This window comes from Saccopteryx bilineata, chromosome 2 (assembly GCF_036850765.1).
Source record: "Saccopteryx bilineata isolate mSacBil1 chromosome 2, mSacBil1_pri_phased_curated, whole genome shotgun sequence".
Taxonomy (NCBI): domain Eukaryota; kingdom Metazoa; phylum Chordata; class Mammalia; order Chiroptera; family Emballonuridae; genus Saccopteryx; species Saccopteryx bilineata.
This window is the reverse complement of record NC_089491.1, coordinates 64,423,419-64,446,745: the sequence shown is the minus strand read 5'-3', so window position 1 is coordinate 64,446,745 and position 23,327 is coordinate 64,423,419. Positions and strand designations below refer to the sequence as shown.

The 23,327-nt window shown below is 41.4% G+C and overlaps 1 protein-coding gene across 4 annotated transcripts in view; it reads left to right on the top strand.

The window, feature by feature from the left end:
• The window catches only part of GLIS3 (GLIS family zinc finger 3), a 553,880-nt gene that overhangs the window by 172,885 nt on the left and 357,668 nt on the right, over positions 1 to 23,327 (top strand). For all 4 annotated transcript variants that reach the window (XR_010729083.1, XM_066257180.1, XM_066257178.1 and 1 more), the window contains one exon: positions 22,763 to 22,970. Coding sequence is in view for 3 of the 4 variants with exons in the window: in XM_066257178.1 (XP_066113275.1) it covers positions 22,763 to 22,970 (208 nt within the window). In the remaining variant the exon portion in view is untranslated. The remainder of the gene's footprint in view (positions 1 to 22,762; positions 22,971 to 23,327) is intronic.

Sequence of the window (23,327 nt, the reverse complement as noted above, 5' to 3'; positions counted from 1 at the left end):
ATCAGGATTGTTTTGTAAGCTGAATGGATCAATCCAGGTATAGAGCTAGACATCATCCCCTGGTACCAAATAAGACTTTCATTATTGTTAAGTCTTACTTTATTTTTGATGTACAGATGTCCTATTAGCAGTGGTCACAGTGTTAGTAGAGTAGTAGCAGCAGCAGCAGTGGTTTTTGGTGAGGAAATGTGCTCATTATGTCCATAGCTGGGTAACCCCTGCAGCTCCTTTGTGGTATAAGCTAAGAAGAGGAAGAGGAGAGTAAGGATTGTTATTCTTCTCTTTCCATGAGGGACTTCCCAGCAAAGGTAACAAGTCAAACAGTTTGAAAAGGGCTGCACTGATAGGCAGGACCTGTGTGCTGTGGATGCAGTGAGACATAGCGTCTAACCAGCGGGGAGTGAAAGAGGAGACCAGGTTAGAAATGTCAGGGACAACAGAAAAGAGACATCCTTCTGCCACCCCACTCTGGGCCTCCCAACAATTTCCCTACTTTAAACAATAAGATACTATTCTATTACCTCTCCCACCATCTACCTGTACAAGCTGTAGTTGTACATGCAACAGTTGTGTTGTGGGCATTACTTGTCTGTATATATTTAGTGAGTGTCTGACCTGTGCAGGCCTGGCACTCTGGGGGTGAGGGGTGGGGAGTGAAGGAACAAAGTGCATTTCCTGTCCTCTTGGAACTGCTAGTTAAGGGGGAAAGATAAGATATAGGTGCAGCTAACACATCAGAAAGACATGATCAAATACATGAAAGATGCAAGGATAGCATTACCTGGGAACTTGGAGGATGGATAAAACACCATGAAATTAGGATAGGAGGCAGGAATCTGAAAGGTGCATTTCCAGGAATGCTGCCATTTGAGTTGATCTTTGATTATGGAAGCAGGGGAGGAGATGTAGGAGTGAGTGCGTGGGGGTAGGGGGGTGGGCAGGGATTGCAGGCTGCCTGGAACAGAGTGTATATGAAAGAACTGGGGCCTCCTGTGAGTGCAGCAGGGAACCTGATGTAGCCCTATCTCATTCAGAATCAAAGATAATTAGTAAGAGTTTTCCTGAACCTATTTTCACAATAATAAGATAGAGGGGAGAGGGAGCGAGAGCTAAAGTGTGCCCAGTGTTCAAGTTAAATGTTAACTCTTTTGTTTAGTTAAGGACTAACATTCTTCTCTATGCAAAAGAAAAAAGAGAGGGAGAAAACACAGTGTGGCAGTAACCACCTAACTTTAAAAAATCATGGTTTGCTTGTGTGGTTGCTTATTTTCAAGGTATTACATATGTAGTAATTATGAGGATGTGTGCAAACTTGAACAGGCTACAGACTCGCCTTCCTGAGTTCCCTGTGTGGCTTCTGCAGGGTTCTCAGGGAGTTAGTTATTTTCTACCACATTCCTAGTTTAGCTATTAGAAAATTATGGGTTTTATTTGTATAAACTCAGCAGCTAAAATAGCACTTTCAGAAAGGTGGGTGAGCTCATCGCTGTCTGAAGCAGGCAAGTTAATGCCCTGCCCAGTATTGTTCTTACAGGCCAGCACTGGCTGACTTCACCAGCTGTTCCACTTGAAGGGAGACATTGTTTCTGAAGCTTCCTTCCCTGTTCCCTCTCTGCATGCCAGTGTCCTAGGAGTCCTGAACGTTCCCACTGCCTGTATGTACTTTATGAATCCAAAGAACAGGTAGCCCTGGAAATGTATGCAAAATACTCTGTATAGCTGCCTGAAGCCCCTACCCAAGACGAAGATGTAAACACCTTTATCCCCCCATGTTGACACAAATAGACATGTCAATGGGAGCTCTGCAGTAGGAGGACTTCTTACTGCTAACACGTTTAAATATCAGTTTCCATACAAGCCTGGGAACATGAATAACTTAAACATCAGGTGTTTTTGCTGATGATTCTAGTAACTTTTCAGGAAGTATAATGGTAATGTATGGAATGGAGTTATGTGGAGGAAGGGAATTGGGGATTGAAGGATTTATATTTGCTGTAAGAAATTAAAATATAGCATTATGTTGAACTTTAGAAACTTCTTAGGCATAATGTTCAGTTTGGTGAAAGAATGAATGGCTGAAAGAGATGAATTTCACTGAATTTAAAATCTTCATTGTCAGGTACTAGGGCAGAGTAGACAAGTATAAGCCTTAAATTTGGTAATGTGTTTGACTCTGAAAAATGTTATTCCATAAACAATCTGAAGAAAAAATAGCAATGTAGTTTTAAAAAGTTAAATTGAATGCTCTTCATAATGAGTGCTAAATCCAGCCCTTGGTACATTGGCTCTGGCTTCTCTGAAATGAGTAATTTTTTTTGCATTATCCTCCCCTTCTGCTGTGTTTCTCTGGAGGACTGTTTAATTTTTATCACTAGGCTAATCCTGGGATTAAAGACATAAGACATTCCATCTGAAGGTAGGAGATGAGGTGTCTGAGGTGATCTTTCTTCAGGATTCTGTCTCGACTGGAAAAAAAGCTAGGTCATTGAGTGGACTGTAACTGCAGATGCTAATTTAGAAATCTGTTGGCCAGATTCAGGTGACTTTGATAAGAATTTTATTCTTTTCAATCTTATGTATTTGTGAGCACATTCTTGGGAAGATTGCTGCTGGGTAGTGTTGCATGGCAGAGATGAGGGAAGTTTAGTTATTAACCCCACATGGAGGGCGAAGGGGGGCAATAGGCAGGCTGTGGAATGAGGAAAGGGCTGAGCTGAAATGCTTCCAAAAGGTTTTTTTGTTGTTTATACTTGTTAATTATTAATATTAATTATTGATGAAAAGCGATTTTGAGTTACATGCCACACATTGTTTAGGAATAAATTACCACATTTCTTATCTGGAACCATAGTAGCTATTAAACTGTTTCAAATAATCAATATTTATTAATTTAGCACGATTTCCCCCTTCCTTCGACATTAAAGATAACAATCTCTGAATCTCCAGTGTATGAAAGTTTTTTTTTGTAAAAAATGTATTTTCCCCTCAGCTTTGGGAAGCTTTTAACACTAAATGAATATGTTAGGATTGAATTTATTCAAAGTAGGTCAGTAATTAAAAAGTATGGTTAGAACAAGGTACATATTTCATTGAAGACACATAGATAATAGGTAAGGCCTTGTAGGTTGAAGTTGCCTAATTAGTTGTGCGTATGGTACTTTGTCTCAAATGTCCCTGCTTTTTCAGATATGCATCATCTTAGTTTCTTGGAAATGAGCTTTTTTATGAGTTTCTCTATTTTGTAGTTCATCCTATAGGTTTAAATGAAGCATTTTCAGCTTGAATTACAATAGATAGGTATGTGCAGGATTGAAGGTTTCTCTGGGAGTCTGAACTGGCTATTGCTAATTTTGAGAGAGGGTGGAAGGTGAGACAGAAATAGAGACAGAGAGAGATCCTCTCATGGACTTGGAGATACTATTCTCAGAGTCATACTGTAAAAGTCAATGTGCTTCTTATGCACTATGGACTTTCTGAATGATATTACATTCATTTTAGCCTCAGTCTTAAGACTTATGATTTGGGTTTTTATGGGCTTTACTAATTTTTAGTTTCAGATTGTGCTGTTTTGATCAGTGGGCTATAAAATATACCACTGGAGTCATGTGCAAAAGTACTAGTTATAGCATTGGCAACTAACAGACTTGTTTGGTTGTAGAAAATAGCACACACAGTGGAACCACCTCTGGGTTTCATTTTGCATTTGACTGGGTGGCCTCTGGAGGTGACCTGTCCTGGTGTATTTTCCCAGTAGGGAGCAACTGTAATAGTAACTTGAAAATTTTGCGTAAGGTGGATGGAGTTAAGTAGGCTGATCCTGGATCAGCCCATTCTCTGTCATCTGAAAGACTTGCCCACCGATTTCATTCATAGCTTAGTGTTTCACTTCTACGAGCAGTTGATTTATAACTTTTCAGAACCCCAGGCTAAGATCACAGATTTTCTGGGGGTTCTGAGAAAGTCAGCCCTACCTTCATGAAGGTTATGGTCAGTTAAACCTTGCTTTTGATGGGCTCACTTCATTCTGGGAAGTAAAATTTTGCGTTTGTGAAAATAAAAAGGACATTTGCCTTTCTCAGGGAGCTGAAAGGTATTGGTTTCACCAGAGAGGATTACTGGTGAAGACAGTCATGGAGAGAACAAGTAACTCTTTTAAGTGAACAGCGTGTTCTTGCTTAAATATTTCCCAGAACTATAATACGGGCAAGTTTTGTTGTGTTCTCATTGTGAGTTACGTTTACAAGAAACTGAAATAGGATTACAATTAGAGGAGGAAAAGCTTTTTGTACAAGTGGCTTATGTTTTATATCTCATGAATTCTAACCATTTATAAAATTATCTGGTTTCTTGTCCCTACTCATGGTTGATTTTTTTCTCTCTTTTTCCATCTAGAGACTTTTGAACTATTTTTATTCATAAGTGAAAAATGTATTACAGCTTTATTTCCTTTTATTAATAGTCCCTTCTTGCCTTTAACCACATCTCTGACTTTTTGGCATGTAAAGTCCAATGAGCTCATGCTTAATCATGTATAAACAATCATCTAATTATATGGTTTTGAATTTTCTTTTGACCGACTAAATAAAAGTGACACAGAAAAGAGAAACCTGACAACCTTTGTGTATTTGGATACCTGGCTTTTCTCTCCCTTGCTCTCTCTTCATGCATTTAGTAAAATGCTTAAGACTCATAAAAAAAAATGAGTTTGCATTTGCCAAGTTTCTGAGGTAAAATTGTTCTTTTCAAGGCTATGTGTCAAAAAACAAGTCAGTCAAGCCACATACGTCTTCTTTACAAATTTCTTCGACCTCTATTCTTTCCTCCTCTGGACAGAGGTGTTACTAGAATTCCCTGTGCTGCTGGTTTCAGATGACAGAGAAACCAATAAGGGGCAAGATTTCCCAATCTTTGTCTTCTTACCTTCTCCCCTGAGGTACAATAACAATGATGGCAGTTGCCTATTTTCCCACTCTCCCCCAGACCACTCTGATTGACACATTTTTGAAAGAAGAAAGTAGGAAAATTTTTCCAAACAAAGGTGCTTACTATACTTAAAAACAGGAAGGTAAAAGTTGTCCATTCCCTTTTCTCTCATTGGCTTAGTCCTAGAATTCTGAACATGCAGGAAAATATTTTCTGAATGTTTACATGGCTTCACCATGGCTAGCTCAGTAGACTCCATGAAAGACCAAAGAAAAGATGCTTTCCTTTATTATATTTTCTCTGGATATGTCACAAGATGAGTACCTAGAGAGCTGGTTTATCTAACTAGTATTTAATAGCTATAAGAGAAAACAAGGAGAAGGGGATACCTGTGAAATCGGGCAACAGTGATTTATTTTCTCATGAGACTTTCAGCCTTAAAACATAATTTGGTTTCGCAAAAGTACTGTGACTTTGAAACATGCATATCTCTCTAAGTGCTGGGATTTCATACGCTTATTAGATGGGGTAGATTGTTTGCAAGCAAATTATATTGACTCCATGTTGAGAATTTAGAGAATGATTTCACTAAGACTAGTGTCTAAAACAATCTTCCTTATTGAAAATATTTTTAGAGATAAACTTCATAATTTTGCTGCTCATTGTAAGGAACTAATATTACCCAGTGATTCATAGGGATTTACTGTAATACTTTCTTCCAAACTGTAGGTTTGTGTCAAGGTTCAGGTTCCTCTCATTGTACGAGAAGATCAAAGTGAGCCCTCTGCTTTTTCCTGTTATTTTTACTTTGTTATGGAATGTTTAGAGCAAAGAGGGAAGCAAATTCTGGTAAAGTTTATAATTCGGTTCACTTGGAGAAGTCAAATGATGAGACAGTTTAACTACCCAATTCAGACCTCTACTTAATTGATCCTTGGAGAATTGGGGAGGGATTTTATTTCTCGTTCCCATTTACTTTCAAAGCCATAGGATCTTAACATTGCTTATGATATGGTATTAATTCTCTTCTAAGAATTTGTATATTATTCAGGAAATAAGTTTTCAACTCAATTAGTATTCAATTTTTTATTCACATTCTCAGCTTTCACATTTAACTTAGATAAATAAATTACTCCTTAAAAAAGTTTACTTTCAGCATAACATTAGCATTACTCTTAATTTAGATTTTTTTTCCTACTGGCATCCTTCTCTATTTTGATAGCTTTTTTCATTTTGAGGAGAAAGAATTTGGGTTAGAAGTGGTGCTCTTCCTTGTTGTTTGACCTAATTTTAGATAACATTAGTTAAGAGTTATTGCTGATACAGTATCTGAGTTAGCACCTATAGGGTGTACAGGTTAGATGATCACATTTACTTTAATGCTAACTGATGTTCCAATCATGTTTACAGAGATGCATAGATTACCCTAGTTCTTTTATAAATTCAAAAATAGCATTAAATAATAGAAAAAGAAACAGAAACGGGGAATTTACACTATATGGACCTTAGTTAGATTGCCTGCATGCTGAGATTTGTGATGTTAAAATTATTTTTCTGGGCCCTGGCCGGTTGGCTCAGCGGTAGAGCATCGGCCTAGCATGCGGAGGACCCGGGTTCGATTCCCGGCCAGGGCACATAGGAGAAGCGCCCATTTGCTTCTCCACCCCTCCGCCGCGCCTTCCTCTCTGTCTCTCTCTTCCCCTCCTGCAGCCAGGGCTCCATTGGAGCAAAGATGGCCCGGGCGCTGGGGATGGCTCTGTGGCCTCTGCCCCAGGCGCTAGAGTGGCTCTGGTCGCAACATGGCGACACCCAGGAGGGTCGCAACATGGCGACGCCCAGGATGGGCAGAGCATCGCCCCCTGGTGGACAGAGCGTTGCCCCTGGTGGGCGTGCCGGGTGGATCCCGGTCGGGCGCATGCGGGAGTCTGTCTGACTGTCTCTCCCTGTTTCTAGCTTCAGAAAAATGCAAAAAAAAAAAAAAAATTATTTTTCTGTTTTTTGATAGTTTGGTTGTTATGTAATTTTATACAATGACAAGTTGCTTGAGCCAAAGGGTAGTTATTTTAGCCTTCATTTCTTTCCAATTTTAATTGAATCTCTAGTAGGTATGTGTTACTCTACCAACTCACATATACAAGAAGTATGTTATTATTTTTTTTTAATTTCTTTTAAATGAAAGCCAATGAAACTCTTAAGTCCCCATTTTTCTGATGAGCAGGAAATTTCATCTCAGTTATTGTTGGTTGGAATGCCCTATATTTTGCCAAGTTGAGACAAGATCCTGGGGTCTTATACAGAGCAGATCATTTCAAGTACTTTTCTGGTTCTTGGTTGTGGGGAAAACAGCAGTGGTTAGGCTTGTTTGCTGGTTCCTGGCTGCAAGCACTTTGCACGATTAATATGTGAGCACATGGCAGAAAGCCATGTGTGTCTCTATGAAAAGCTATGGGTTTTCCCTCAGTGCAATTCTCCCAGATTGCTCTCCCGCCACTGTGAGGTGCGGTTCCCTGATTCCCTCAGCCACCACTGTGAGGGGTGGTTTTCCTGATCCCTTGCCCTCCACTGCAAAAATCAAAAATTGGTTTTCCTTTGCTTATTTGCTTGCCCATCTCTGTAAGCCTCAAATAAACAGGAATGGCCCAACGCTTCCTGGCTCTGCCTGAATTCATCGTGAACCTGCCTGGCCTCGGCCACCTGCATTACATTGGTCCATTAGGCTGCTGCTAAGGTGACTGCTGACCAAGCCCACATGATCTCTAGAAGTCTGCTGCTTTGTGCATTGCTTGGGAACAGGAACCTTTGCTGGAGCTGGGATCCCTAGGACCTAGAGTCTAGCTCTTGTACATTAGCCATGCAACCATGACCTCTACCCTCACTGCCCTCCCTGAACACTGTCTCTCTTCTTGGGGGACCATCAAACTGATGTTCTTCCCAGACTTGGGGCAGTCTTATCTTTTCTCAGCTTCTGCCTCTGAGGTATGCAGAGCACCTGGACAATCTCAGTGGGTTTAGACATCTACACAGGACTAGAAGAGAGGACAAAATCAAGCAGTGTCAAATTCTAGCCCCTTATAAGCCCCAGAGACAAAGGAGCATGTAATGCCAGTGGCCGAGGCCAGGCAAGTCGACATTGGATTTGGGCAGATGGTAGAGAACCTGTAGAGTCAAAAAATATTGGGCCATTCCATTTAATAGAGTCTCACAATGGCAGATGAGCAAACTGGCAGGGGGAAAAACCTCTTCTCAGGCAATACACAGCAAACACGGCCTGTTACAATGATGGGCAGGCAATCTGCAATCCGCCACCCACAATCCACACTGAGTGCAAGCACCCATAGCCTTACATACACTATACACTTATGGCGCAGCCATGTGCTCATGCACTAATCAAGCAAAGTGCTTGCAGCCAGTAAACCAGTGAGCAAGCCTAACACAGCTGTTTTCCCCACAATCTACCCCGTTAGAGTTGCTTGCTTCACAATCTATGTGACAGATATCTTCCATGATTATCCCTGTGCGAGGATTGAGGTACATTACAGAAACAGACTACAGCAACAGCACAGTTTATACAACAATTACAAAGTTCCCCTTTGCAATGTTTCCCTGAGCACTCTGTCCAGGGTGTTAACCAGAGGCCCACCTCTTGCTCCCCACGCCCCAGTAGGTGAGAGGGCCTGTCTAGTCCAGAGCCATGTCCATTTAAACAATAAAATGTCCTTGGTGCATCTCTGCAACTGGGTGAGAGCAGCTTCCCTGTGTAGGAGGCCCTCCACAGGTGCCACCCTCCCATCAGGGTCTCTCATGGTAATGTCTACAAGCCATGTGTCCAACCAACAAGGGAGCTGGTGCCCCCCTCTGGTCACAGTCCAAGAGTCCATTACTCTTCTCAATGATCAGTCTGTGATAGGCCCAACTGTCTGTGAAAATCACCAAGGCAGATGTCCATTACAGCTCTTTATTAGCAGGCCTCAGTACCTTTCCATAAGTACTCTGTCCATTGCCACAAGCCCTATCCAAACCTCTCAGCAAGCTTACAGGGCTAGGCAGGGTCAAACACGTTCAAGACCTATGTCACCTTGACATCTCTCTTAGCTGCTGCTGGTGTAAAAAAGCACCTGTTGCCGTCTAGTGCCAGCATCTGTTGCACATTAGAAGGGAACTAGTGGATGGCCAGTTTCACATGGGGCCTCTGGACCCACCCATCCCTGTTGGATGGGTCCCTTGGCCTTCCCCCTATTCAAACTGGGATAACGGGTCTTGTTTGGGGGTGGGGTGGGGAGATTCTTCTCTCCCACAGCTGTCTCCAACAAGTAATCTTGCAACCATGCCAGCTGAACACCAGCCATTTTCTTAGCAGCTACCCAGGCCACCCGCTTTCCCTGCTTCTTCAGCAGATGGAACCTCCGCTCCAGTTCAAGCTGCTGCCAAAGCTCTAACAGGACTTTATTAGACCTGCCATCCAATTTATCTCTATCTTCCCTGGCTGCAATCAAATCTACCCACATCTGTGTTCGGGTAGCCTTTACAGGCCTGTTTCTCTTGTTAGTTTGGGGAATGGCAGCATAAACAGCAGCCTGCACAGCCTTACGGTCCTGTGCTATCTCCAGCTCCCCCAAACCTGCCATCATCTGTGTAAACACATTGATGAGCTGCCTCACATAGGGGCTCAAGATAGCCACTAGTGACCCCAAAAGGGCTGATGGGGCACTACAGAGAATAAGGTCCCTCATCTCTGCTGTAAACACTTCCTCATCTGGTTCATGGGACCTTGGGTTGAAAGCAACATTCTTCATACTTAGTTCCCTAAGGGCCTGGAGCAGGTATGTATATGAATGCCACCAACTCACTCTCTCCAGCAAGTCTTCAGCATTCTTCCAGACCGTACAAATGGCGGCAATCACCCATTCTTATAGGGTATGGTTTCCTGGGTTGTCATGGCAGTTCTGAAGACACTGTCTCAGGGAGGAGTGCGTGGTAATGGCAGCCAATTTCTCCATCTCTGTTTCAGAGAGCATTATGCCATCCACCACTGTGTCCCATAACTGCAGCAACCAGGCTGCCAGGGGCTCAGTGGGTTTCTGCCTGAATTGTGCCCCTAACTCCATCAGCTCTGTCTGAATGTAGGGCCGGCCCACAGAGTGCTCCACTACCTGCGGAGGGTTGTGCCTGTCCCTGAGGGACTCATGGCAGCTGGGTTTTTACCTTCTGGGTGACCGCTGGCCAAGCTCTGAGTCTGCAGATGGCAGTTGCAGCCTGAGATCCTTAGAAGAGGAGGAGTTGGAATTGCCAGCTCCTGCCTATTCAGAGCCAGTCCACCAGTACAGATGCTGCTCCTTTTTCAATGCCCATTTCGGCTCCTGCAGCTGAGGGTTCTCAGCCTGAAGTCCAGACTCAGGCTCTTGACCCCGCAGTTGTTTCTCCAACACCTGTCGCTGCCAATGTTCAGCTTCCAGGGCAAACTGCAACTCACAAACCTGTAATTCCTCCTCCAGTAACCATTCCTGTTTCAAGCACCATTGGTGCTCAGTCTGCATCTCACACTGCAGCTCTCAAACCCAGTTGGCCTCCTTCTCCAGTGCTCATTCCAGTTCATGCCATTGCTGGTTCTCAGCCTGTAACCTGGCCTGCAGTTCTCAGATCTGCAGTTCTTTGTCCTGTGTCCATTCCAGCTCATGCTGCTGTCAACACTCGGTCTGCAGTTCATCCTGGAGCTTTTGACCTTGGACATCCTCTTGCACAGAGCTCTGGGTTTCTTCTCACAGGGCTGTAAAATACACCCAGCCCACAGCCCCCAAAAGGACAGTCATGGGTACCATATGCTGGAGAACAATGACCACTTCTCTACCTCCCCCTTCAAGGGTGTCAGCAGGTCCATACCAATCTGATCTGAATCCTTTTATTACACCAGATGTAATGTCAGTAGGTGAGGCTAGGCAGGTCCACCTTGGATTCAGGCAGATGGTACAGAAACTGTGGAGCCAGAAAGCATTGGGCCATTCCTGTTTAATAGATTCTCGCAACAGCAGACAAGCAAATCGGCAGGGGAAAACTGCTTCTCAGGCAAACAAACAGCAAAAACGCCTCCTCACAGTGGTGGGAAGGCAATCCACAATCTGCCACTCATAATCCACAATGAGCAAAAGCACCCATAGCCTTACATAGACTATACACATCTGGTGCTGCCATGTGCTCATGCACTAATCAAGCAAAGTGCTTGCACCTGGTCAATCAGCACACAAGCCTAGCACAGCTGTTTTCTCAACAGAGCACAAATTACAAATAATAGCTCAATAATTTTTTTGTGATATACGTGGGCTGCTGAATGGGCTTTGGAACATAGAGTCAAGAGTCTACAGCCTACAGAGGCAAAGGGTATAAAATAGTTGACCAGTCCTGGTGGACTTCTGGGTGCAGGAAGCTGGGCACTTTCTTGTTCTTAGAAGTGTAGTTGACTTAATTTTTAATGTAAGAAAATACCATTTTCTCCATAACCATTTGCCTTTCCTCCAGGTTTGATTCTTCTGGGGCATCTTTCCAGATTTGTAAGGTCATGTAGAATGTGTCACAGAAAAAAAATGATAGAATATTTGTCCCTTTGGACAGTTGTGAGGAATTACTGTTTGAGGGAAAACAAACGTAGCCCAGAAGTTTTAAATGATGACAGTGTAAGCTGTGCCTTTTTGGTTGTAAGAAGTTGTCTCTAATATGAAGGGATCAAATGGGATTTTACCTCTGAACCAAATCTTATATCCTGAAAAAAGTTCCATTGATCTGTATTGAGTGGCTTAGACTATACTCTTTATGTTGAGCGTGTGTGTGTGTGTGTGTGTGTGTAGGTGTATATGTGTGTGTAGCAAGAAGAAGTATGGGCAGGGGCAAATCAGTAATATTTCCAGCTGTTCTGTAACTTAGAGGGAAGGATGTATAAATACTTGTATCTACCAGGGATTGCTGTCTGTCTTCTACATCATAGCATACTTAAGAGGAAACTTCTCAACTTCATTTGTGGCCTTGAACTATACTTCTCTTGCCTTATAAATTTCCCTAAGAGTCATATTTTTTATTTATTTATCCAACAAATATTTACTGAGCACCTACTCTCTGACAGAGGGGTCCCCAGTCATTGTTTCATAGAGTAAGGGGTCTTTGCCATTTCTCATCCAATTTCTGCTTTTGGTTGTCTTAGGGGGAAAAGAAGCTTAGGAAGAACATGATCTTAATTTATGGAGAAGGGTTTGGAATCTAGTAGTTCTTATAGGCCCTTCAACAACCCTCTTACTATTTTTTTTTCTTTATAAGGTTATTTGGGGTTATTCTGTTCCCTTTGTTTATCGCTACATGACCTGGGCCAGGCCTCATCACTGCATCTTGGGATCATAGCAGCATCTTCCCAGCTTGGTTTCCTACCTTCTGTCTTTGCTCTGCTCCCCTATAACTGAAAATAGTTAGACTGTCCTTTTCATAGTGCCTCATCATATCACAATCATGCTTTAAAATCTGCTATAGCTTTTCTGGGGGCCTGGGCCATGAAGGTCCTGTGTAATATGATAATACTTTAATAAGAATGTGAATGCCCAAGGCACATAGAGTACTTACTCAGTGCTAGACACTACAATAAGTGCTTTACATACATTGATTTATTAGTTCTCCAGACATCCAATCAGCCTTATGAAGGTAGGTACAATGATCAACCCCATTTTACAGATGAGGAAACAGAGGCCCAGAGAGTTTAAGGAACTTCTCCCAAGTTGCACAGTTGGTAAGTGAAGCCATCCTGGCCTTACCGTCTCCATTCTTTTTTTTTTTTTTTTTTTTGTATTTTTTCAAAAGTTAGAAGCAGGAAGGCAGTCAGACAGACTCCTGCATGTGCCCGACCAGGATCCACCCGGCATTCCCCCCGGGGCGATGCTCTGCCCATCTGGGGTGTTGCTATGTTGTGGCCTGAGCCATTCTAGCATCTGAGGCAGAGGCCATGGAGCCATCCTCAGTGCTGGGGCCAACTTTACTCCAATGGAACCTTGGCTGTAGGAGGGGAAGAGAGAGATAGAGAGAAAGGGTGGAGAAGCAGATGAGCACTTCTCCTGTGTGCCCTGGCCGGGAATCGAACCCAGAACTTCCACAGGCTGAACCGATGTTCTACCGCTGAGCCAAATGGCCAGGGCCACCATCTCCATTCTTTACCACTTCCCCGTACTGCCTCCATACCACTTGCCTAGTGCATTCTCTTCACTTTGGCCAGCCTACTCTTTATACTGCTGTCTCCCTTTCAGTTATAACAGGCTCAGATCAAGTCGCACCTCCTCCAACAAACCTTCTCCAGTTTATATATATCTTTTTCTTGTTTGAACTCTGAGCTCAGCATTATGGCAGCTCAGTTTAAGATTGTGTGTGTCCTAATTGTTTCATGTGTTCATTAAAAAGCTCTCTCCATCTGGTTGTAAGCACTTTGAGGGCAAATCCAAAGGCCTAGGACTCCATTAGTAAGCATAGCACCAAGCCCACAGATAGTGCTTTAAAAATGTTATCTATTCCTTGTCTTGGGGAAACTGAGGCACTCTTTTCCCATTAAAGTATGCTCCCTCCATTCTTTCTTCTAATCCTTTCTTATATTTATGAAAGTCTAGTCTTTTTTTTTTTGATGAAAGTCTAGTCTTAATAGAGCAAGTAGTATAATAATTTCACCTGGAATTAATTTATTTTCATAGATTAATCCCACAGATAAGCCTTGTTTTAAGCCTATTAAATTAGAGTTTAAGCAAGAATTATTATAACTCATTTATCCATACTCCCTAGAGCAGGAGTCCCCAAACTTTTTACACAGGGGGCCAGTTCATTGTTCCTCAGACCGTTGGAGGGGCGCCACATACAGTGCTCCTCTCACTGACCACCAATGAAAGAGGTGCCCCTTCTGGAAGTGCGGCGGGGGCCGGATAAATGGCCTCAGGGGGCCTCATGCGGCCCACAAGCCATAGTTTGGGGACTCTTGCCCTAGAGTATATACTATGGCACACAGCAGAGGTTCAGTAAACCTGATCAGTGAGGAGTACGTCACTGAACTTGGGTCTGTACTAGTATTTCAGTTTCTCAGAAGAATGGTTTGCTTATCTAACAAATATATCTGCTCTATTCCCATGGGATGCTTAGACAGTTTGTTGAGGGAAAAGCCATAAAATGTGCTTACATTTCCTCTTTGGTTTTCTAGGCTAATCGTTGGTGAACTTGATTTAACACTCTTGATATACTAAGAGTCTCTATGGAGCAGAGCAGCTTTCAGTTAACTTGGCAAATCATTACAGGAGAAAACAGAAGGGTCAGCATAAGCACTCTCTACTAATTAGTTGGTAATTGATGTTCAATAGCTGACTGGTGGGACTTTAGAATATAATTTTGGGGAATGCTGTTTAATATATTTTTAGATCTTTATGAGGTGGTTCAGAGCTGTGTATTCTTAATAACATCTTATCAGGAATGCCCAAGTGGTGGGGAACAAGAATGAGGTTTCCTGTCCAGGAACCCAGAGAACTGAGTGGTACAGAAAGGAATATGATATATTTTAATCTCTCAGGGTATAAATACAATTCCATTTAATACAGGGATGAAATGAAATGAGTAATGCTGGTGATTCCATACTTTGTGGCCAACATTCTTGAATGCTGACTAAGATTGGAAGAGTGTTGGTGTGAAAGTTATATTCTTTGTGGGATAAACTTGGTGGATTCAAGCTGAACTTCTCTGTGGAGGGATGTTGCATGATTCATGGGAATCTTCATTAATCTGGATTCAATGTGGCCTATGTATTGGCTGGGACGAAGTAACTCGTTTTGGAATGGAGTCACAAAAATAGTCTTTATATGACCTCTTACTTTTTAAACTTGATCTCCTAAATCTTTTTTTTCTTTTTCTTTTTTTTTTTTTTTTGTATTTTTCTGAAGCTGGAAACGGGGAGAGACAGTCAGACAGACTCCCGCATGCGCCCGACCGGGATCCACCTGGCATGCCCACCAGGGGGCGACGCTCTGCCCACCAGGGGGCAATGCTCTGCCCCTCTGGGGCGTCGCTCTGTTGCGACCAGAGCCACTCTAGCGCCTGGGGCAGTGGCCAAGGAGCCATCCCCAGCGCCCCGGCCATCTTTGCTCCAATGGAGCCTCCGCTGCGGGAAGGGAAGAGAGAGACAGAGAGGAAGGAGAGGGGGAGGGGTGGAGAAGCAGACGGGCGCCTCTCCTGTGTGCCCTGGCCTGGAATCAAACCCAGGACTTCTGCACGCCAGGCTGACGCTCTACCACTGAGCCAACCGGCCAGGGTCGATCTCCTAAATCTTTATCAACCAATTATAAAATCATCAGTCTTACTCTAACCTGCTTCTATAACCATTGCTGTGTTATCCTCTCATTTCCTACCATGTGGCCTCTTCCTCATTGCTTGTTCAGTTTCATGTCCTCCTCCAGCATTTCTCCCCATCTCCACTGGATTCATCTTGAGTGAACGTGATTTTCATTTGGGGTATACATATATATATATGGGGTCCCAGGTGCATGTCACCAGGCCAGTTGAATCAGCCTCATCTGACTTAATTGATTTGAGGTAGAGCCTAAAATTAATTTGCATTTTAGAAAAACTTCCCTGGTAACACTATTGTGTGGCTAGCTTTGGAGTTGTGGATGAATACATGTTTTAAAATCAGGTCCTTCAGGCTGACTAAACTAACTCTCTAAACCAGGGGTCCCCAAACTACGGCCCGCGGGCCGCATGCGGCCCCCTGAGGCCATTTATCTGCCCCCGCCGCACTTCTGGCAGGGGCACCTCTTTCATTGGTGGTCAGTGAGAGGAGCTCAGGATGCATCTGTGCTCCTGGAGTACTGTGTGTGTCGGCACCGCAAAGTGCGGTGTCGCTCACGTACAGTACTACTTCCAGTGACACTGGACACACGCCTCTCGGCTCTGGAAGCGCGTCATATCACTTGTTACGGCTAGCAGTGACAAATATGGAACCGGACATTAACCATCTCATTAGCCAAAAGCAGACCCATAGTTCCCATTGAAATACTGGTCAGTTTGTTGATTTAAATTTACTTGGTCTTTATTTTAAATATTGTATTTGTTCCCGTTTTGTTTTTTTACTTTAAAATAAGATATGTGCAGTGTGCATAGGGATTTGTTCATAGTTGTTGTTTTTTTTCTAGTTCGGCCCTCCAATGATTTGAGGGACAGTGAGTGAACTGGCCCCCTGTGTAAAAAGTTTGGGGACCCTTGCTCTAAACTCTAGTTTCTCCCTTTCCTCTGGTCTCTCAGAAGAAAGGCAGTCCTGAATTTTCTTCATTTCCTCCAGTGCACACCATGACTCTTTCCTTCTGTTTCCATGTCTACACCCTCCCATCTCCTTCTCATCAGTGTACACAGTCTTTATGTTTAACTTAACTGTTTTCTAAAATGTTTTCCTTAGGATTCTAGTCTTGAGAGGGTCCATAAGAGAAAAAAAAGCACCCTAAACAAATATATTTTTCATATTATTTGCCCCTCTGGGAGGTTTATTATATTTATTTGCAGTTTTTCAAAGGCTCAGAGACAACCTATAATAAAGAGACATGTTTAACTTCACCATATTAGGGTTCTCCAAAGCTATTTGACTATGGATCTCTCCATGACCCTACTTTATTTTTCACCATTTAACACATTTGGACTTTCTGAAGGACTTTGGGGAATGCCTTTGTGCTTAAAATTATTCATTTTTAATGAATTATCTGATAAGTAGAAATCCCCCTCTTTTCTGAACTCCTCTGTCTCTATGATTCAGTCTCCTGTCTATAATCCTATCCAGTCCAGTATCACTGTCAGATTGTTCCTAGCTGAGTAGGCCTTATCTCTACACAGATTGTAAGCTCCACGGAGGCAAGATGCTATACCCATTATTTCTTATCTCCCATAGGTTCTGTGCAGTTTCAAGCATTTGTACCATTTGCTAAATTAAAGTGCTTTGCCCTGGAATATAGAAGCCAGCTATTTCATTCTGATTCTCATCCTTTGGTATTTTTAGACTATTACCCATGACTTAATATATTTCAGAGTTACACACCATACACTCATATATTCTGCTCATTAATTTGTCACTACTGTATCTCAGCAGTGAAACTTTACAAATTTGATAAAACACTACATAACAAGACTAGTATGTTAAGTGTGCAAGAATTTCTTTTATCTAGTTCTAGGGAGCAGTTTTAATGAAAGCTTGAGGAGAGTCTAAGAGAAAGATAAAATGGAGTTAAGAAAGAGAAAGGTCTGAAGCTTGAAGCCTATCGAGGAGAGAACAAGTCTACTGTGTGTCAAGGGGCAGATCTTAGGCAGAGAGAGGTATTAGCAGGCAGTCCTTGGTTACTCAGGAGAAAAGAAGTGTTAGAAACAATATCAGAAAGCCACCAGAGACAAATTCTTTAATAAAATAAAATGCATTTATTAAGTTCCAGGCCCTAAGTATATGACATATATTAGATCTTTTAATCCTCAAAACATCTCAGTGATTTAAGTACTAGTATTAACCCCATTGCAGAGACTAGAACACTGAGGCACAGAGAGCTTAAGTAACCTGCCCAAGGTCACATGGCCAGTTAGTGGTGGAGCTAGAGTGCAAACCCATGCTCTCTAGCTCTGTGAACAGGTAACTCACTTCTTTTCTCTTCTCTACTTTTCCATCTGCTTCCAATGTTCAGTGATTTATTAATCCATTCTTAGAAACCAACCTTGGTGTGCATCTCATAACTTTTTCTTGAAATGTGTGATCCAGGATTGGAAAACAATTGCTCTAAAGGGTATTATTGGGATAATTGGTAATATTGAAATGTAAATAGTATATTACATACTAGCACTATATCATTGCTAAATGTCTTCAATATGATGATTATGCTATGGTTATATGTATAGAGGTGAAGGGCATAAAATATATGACATTCTTAAACAGTCCAACAAATTAATGATACTAATAAGCTTATATAGAGAGATATGAATAGATAAATATATTAATCAGTAGATAAACTACAGATAGAGTTTAATTGTGCTATTCTTATAACTTTTCTATAGAGTTGAACTGTTTTAAAGTGAAAGGCTGTAAAGAAAACACTGATCCTTAGAGGCAGTAAGACATGTCTTAATATATACTAATTTTTTTTAATCCTAATAACAACTCTATGAGTTAGGTACACTTACTGTCCCCATTTTAGGGAACAGGACACTGAAGGTACAGAGACTTTAAGGAGCATGTTCAGTGTCACACAGACAGTGAGTAGGGGAGGCAGGACTCAAATCTTGATATGTATTATTTGTTTCCATAATATCCTGCATATATTAGGTTAAATCATTTAGAAATTACTCCCATTCAATCATCTTTGACCTGTAAAGAAAGCCTTTTATATGATCCAGACTAGAAGCAGGGACCACCTCTTTTATAATGAATGGTTGGTTCGGTATTCGCCTTCATGGTCAGGATACTGGATACGTGAGGACTGAGACTGTCTGTCCATCTTGCTCATCATTATCTCCAGGGATTATTCGGCTTGTGGTTGGCATTTGATAAGTGTCAGTTGAATGAACTATAACAACCAAAACACTTTGGTTATTTCTTTCTAACCCCTCCCATATGTGGTATGTCATTTCTATTTCCTTCATATTTAATTATGAAGGAATAACACTGGTCAATTTTAGAGGGACCAGTGGATAATTGACACTGGTCAATTTTAGAGGGACCCGTGGATAAACACAAACTGTTCTGAAGGATGCTACCCAGCAGGGATAATTGTGACATACATATTTAACTATTTGACTTCAACAAAACCCTTTCAACTAATAAAAATGTCAATTACAAATATACTCCTGCTAAGATGACCTTTTTGTTTCGAAACTGGAAAGTGCAAAGTGTTTGTGCCCCCCACCAGCATGCGCTGCTTTTGGCCAGAGTGTCTGTGGTACTCAGAATGCTATCCCCTCAGATCCTTATTTGAGTAGTAAACACATTTTTAAAAAACATTGTGCAGTTGCTAAAAAGCAGTATTTCAAAATGAAAACCAGTGCACAAGTAGTTGGCACATCTGGTAGTCAGAAAAGTTGTACAGTTTGTTTTCAGGAAAGACGAGCCAAGGAACATTCAGACTTGGCCAGTTTAGAACATTTTTCTATCTGTAGTGACACCTGGTTTTTAAAAAATTGGCTCCAGACTGAAAAGCAGATAGAACATTGGAAATGGGTAGAGAATGAAATAGAATTATTTACTATCTTTTTTATGCAAAGAATTATAAAGAGCTGTTTTACTTCAAAAAAGACAATGTAGCAAAAATGTGATGACCATCACGAGCAATAATAATAAGAGTAACAACAGCAACTAATACCCATGAATACCTACTGTGTGCTAGGCAACGTGCGGAGTCCTTTACATGTGCAGTTAACGCTAAAAGTACAACAACCTCATGAGGGGGTATTTTTATTCCCATTTTACAGATGAGAAGACACAGGTGGAGATGAGGCACACAAATGTTTAAGAACTTTGCCCAAGTCATTTAACTAGCAGGGGGGCGGGGCAGATGCCAGGCAGGCTGGTGAGCCCACACTCAAATACTGCGTGATTCTGAGTAGTTTGGAGGTATTCATTCTATATGGAATTATGAAAAAAATTAGATGGTTGCATTGAGCACGGTGGTCCTAGGTCAAACTGTTGTTTGTGTCCACTGTTGAGACAAATGATGCCATTTTCTAGAACATTCCTAGCTATGACACAAACATGACCTGTTCTCAATAAATTTACTGTATAGCCTAAGCCTTCAGGGGTGCCATGTGTGATACTTGTCAGAAACTGTTACCCCTCTATAGTTAGGTGAGGTTCAAGTTACCAGTGTATTTGGGAGTAGGAGGTAATGTAATAAAAATCTTGGGGACACTGGGAAGTTAGCAATACTGTGGAAATGTGTCAAAGGGTTAACTTAATTGGACTTTGTTTTTGAAAAATGGCGCTGCCTTCTAAGAAGAAAATCAGGAGGGTTTTAGTGGAAATAATTTCTTAGTATTTATTATTCATGTGTATAACTATCTTTTATTTTCACTCATTCATTTATTCTTAACTTCACTGACAGATTTTAATGCTTGTGTTTGGTTTAGGCCCTGGACTAGGTGCTGAAGAAGCAGGGTCCTTAAACAAGAGCTTTACCTTGAAAGAACGTAAAATATAAAAGATGAAGGGGTGACAGACATGTAAACATTTCAGTTCCCTAAAGGTTTTATGGCAGATGTGTTATGAGAGATGGTAGGGAAATGAAAAGAATTGGTCATATCCTCTCAGCTGGCAGTGGGGGTTGGGGGAATCAGAGACGATGTGACCTTTGAACTGAGACCTTGAAGATGCCGAGGTGCTCATGAGGTAGACAAGTTGGGGTTAGGGTGTTCTAGGCAGAGAAGACCATGAACAAAACAAGTGTTAAAAATTTCTCGGCCATCTTATTTATATTGATCCATACTGACATGTGCTTATTTTCACATCAGAACATCTCCGAAATCTAAACACCATGCACTAGTTTAATTCACAGTGCATGTTCTTACTGGTACATAAAATAATGGCATACCTTACAGCATATGGGATCTTAGATTTGATGAAATAGTGTACTAATATGCTTTACCATCCAGTATATTTCTTGGATGTGCTGTTCTGGATGCCAATATGTCTTTGTTTCAGATGTAGGTAGTAATACTGTACCTTTTTTACTAAGGTGGAAGCAGGCATGGGATGAATGAGTTACTTAGATAAATATATGACATTGAATTTGACAGAATACTTGATATCTGATGTTGCTTTAATAGCCATGGCTGGTGGGAATGAGACCTGGGGAGAGAATTTGAGCATCTTTTATACTGGACTAGGCTATGAACCATCACATTGCCATTTATTTATTTGTTTGTTTGTTTGTTTGTTTTGAGATAAAGGGGGATTTGAAAAGCAAATGGCATGTAGTTTGTTGGAATTTATAAAGATACTAAGTTTATGGTCATTGCATTAAAATGTATCCACTACCCTTGATAATGAGATAAAGCCCTGGTGGTACAGTATTATATAAGTTACGAGAACACACTATCTATAACTGATCTTTCAAGGCACAAGAAGATACATCAGATATAAGCAGCAGTGAAAGAGGTACAGGGAAGGTTCTGATTTGTATATCTTAAAAAATATCAGAGAGCCTGATCGGGTGGTGGTGCAGTGGATAGAGCGTCAGACTGGGATGTGGAGGACCCAGGTTCGAGACCCCGAGGTCACCAGCTTGAGCATGGGCTCATCTGGTTTGAGCAAAGCTCACCAGCTTGGACCCAAGGTCGCTGGCTCCAGAAAGGGTTTACTCGGTCTGCTGAAGGCCCGGTGTCGCAACAAAAAATATCAGAGAGAATTCTCCCTCAGAGCTAATGATCTTGGAAAATATCCACAGAGCAAATGAAGCATCTAGCATCTAAACTTAAGAACCCAGGTGTCCAGAAAATACATGGAGTGGAATCTGCTTCTGTTCTGTGGTTGAATCCTTATGTGGCCTTGGGCAAGTCAGTTACCATTTGGATTTTAGTTTCCAGGAGGCTGGGATATAGCGGGCTTCCTGACAGCTAAGGATGCTTTGAATTACCCCACATTTTTAAGATCTGATTTCATTGATGAGAACAATGTGATTGCTCTAAGATCCCCTTTATTCTTCAGTTCTGTGGGTTCTTGTATAAGAATGTTACAAAAGATGATAGTCATTTGGGGAAAACTATTGATTTACTTTTGGGGAAAACAAAATAGAAAATTATACTCCCTAGGGTTTTAAACCTACTTTGATCCCAGATATATCAATGAGAGAGATGGGAGATTTGGGGGGATTTGGTAAGAAAAATTCAGAGCCTAATTTATTAAAAACTGAGATCATGTTTATTTTTGTTCATTTAAAGTGGAAATGAGTGTACAATCACCGAGACTTGACCAGGTAGTTTGCAAAAAAACCCCAAAAAACTGTTTGAAAGAGTACATCCATGTAAAAAGAATGTCTAGAATGATTCAACCATTATTACTTTTTTGTAAATGAGTCACGACAGTGTTTGCCTTTCTTCTCTTTGCTTTTCACTTTTCCCTAACAACACAGATTCTTGTGGGTTTCTTTTTATTTTTCCTTTCTCTTTTGGGTATGTACCAAATTTTACTACATTCAAAGATTGTTACTAATGAAATGAAAAGATCTATGTATAATTAGGATGAGTGTTCTGTTTCTGGCTCTCGCCTGATTTTTTAAAAATTGGGTGTGTGTCCAATGAGAGTATATTGGGATAAGAAAGAAATCAAGAATGGAGAGACACAGCCAGACCATAACCTTTTAAAGAGGCTTTCTGGAAGGCCAGAAGTAGAATGAAGTCAACCAGTTAATCAAGATTTTTTGTTTGTTTGTTTTTTTGTTTTGTTTTTTCCTTTCCCACCAGCGTCAACTTTCCTTGCTGGGTGATTCAAGATATTAGCTATTCTAGAAAAAAACTTAGTTTGATATAAGTAATCCCATCTACTTATCACCTTAACCCTTTAGGTAAGGAGATGATAAAATATGATTCTGGGTACTTCTACACAGAAGGAGCAAAATACAAGCACATACTGTGTAAGTGGTGATGATAGATGAGTTTCTATTGTGGCATTATGGCCTTTTCATTGCAATTAGAGGAAGCTTTTTGTTATCATCAATACTAAAAAAAAAATCCAAGGACTTTCTGTAAAGATGGGTCCTGATAAAAGTGTGCACCTGTGTGTATTTACTGATTTCTGATGTAAGGGACATGAAAGCTAACCTGATTCATTTGTTTTTAGGGGCTCTTGGCTTTGGGCCTCAGTGCAAGTCCATTGGAAAAGGCAGCTGCAACAATCTAGTGGTCACCAGCAGCCCCATGATGGTTCAGCGACTGGGACCCATTTCACCTCCAGCAAGCCAGGTCTCTACAGCATGCAACCAGATCAGTCCTAGCTTACAGAGGGCAGTGAATGCAGCCAACCTGAATATACCTCCTTCAGATACCAGGTCTCAAGTTACTTTATTTTCCCTTCTTATGGTATAATCATACCCCATGAGTGTTTTCCCTTCCCTTCCTGAATGAACACACACACACACACACACACATGCACACACATACTTGCTTAAGCTACTCTTTTAATTTGAGCTTTTCTAGGGTAATGCGTATAAAAATTAAGTATGTGCTATAATATCATCTTAATTAAGAGGAATGATTTAAATGGCTTAATACCTGCTGTCTTGTGGTGTGAGTGAAATTAATGCCCAGCTTGAGATTTTGGGACCTCAGTGACTAAAAAAGAACAGTGTGTAAATTTGTCAATTCCTGGTAAAACGAGTCATGTGTCACGGTCTATAAAGTTGAGA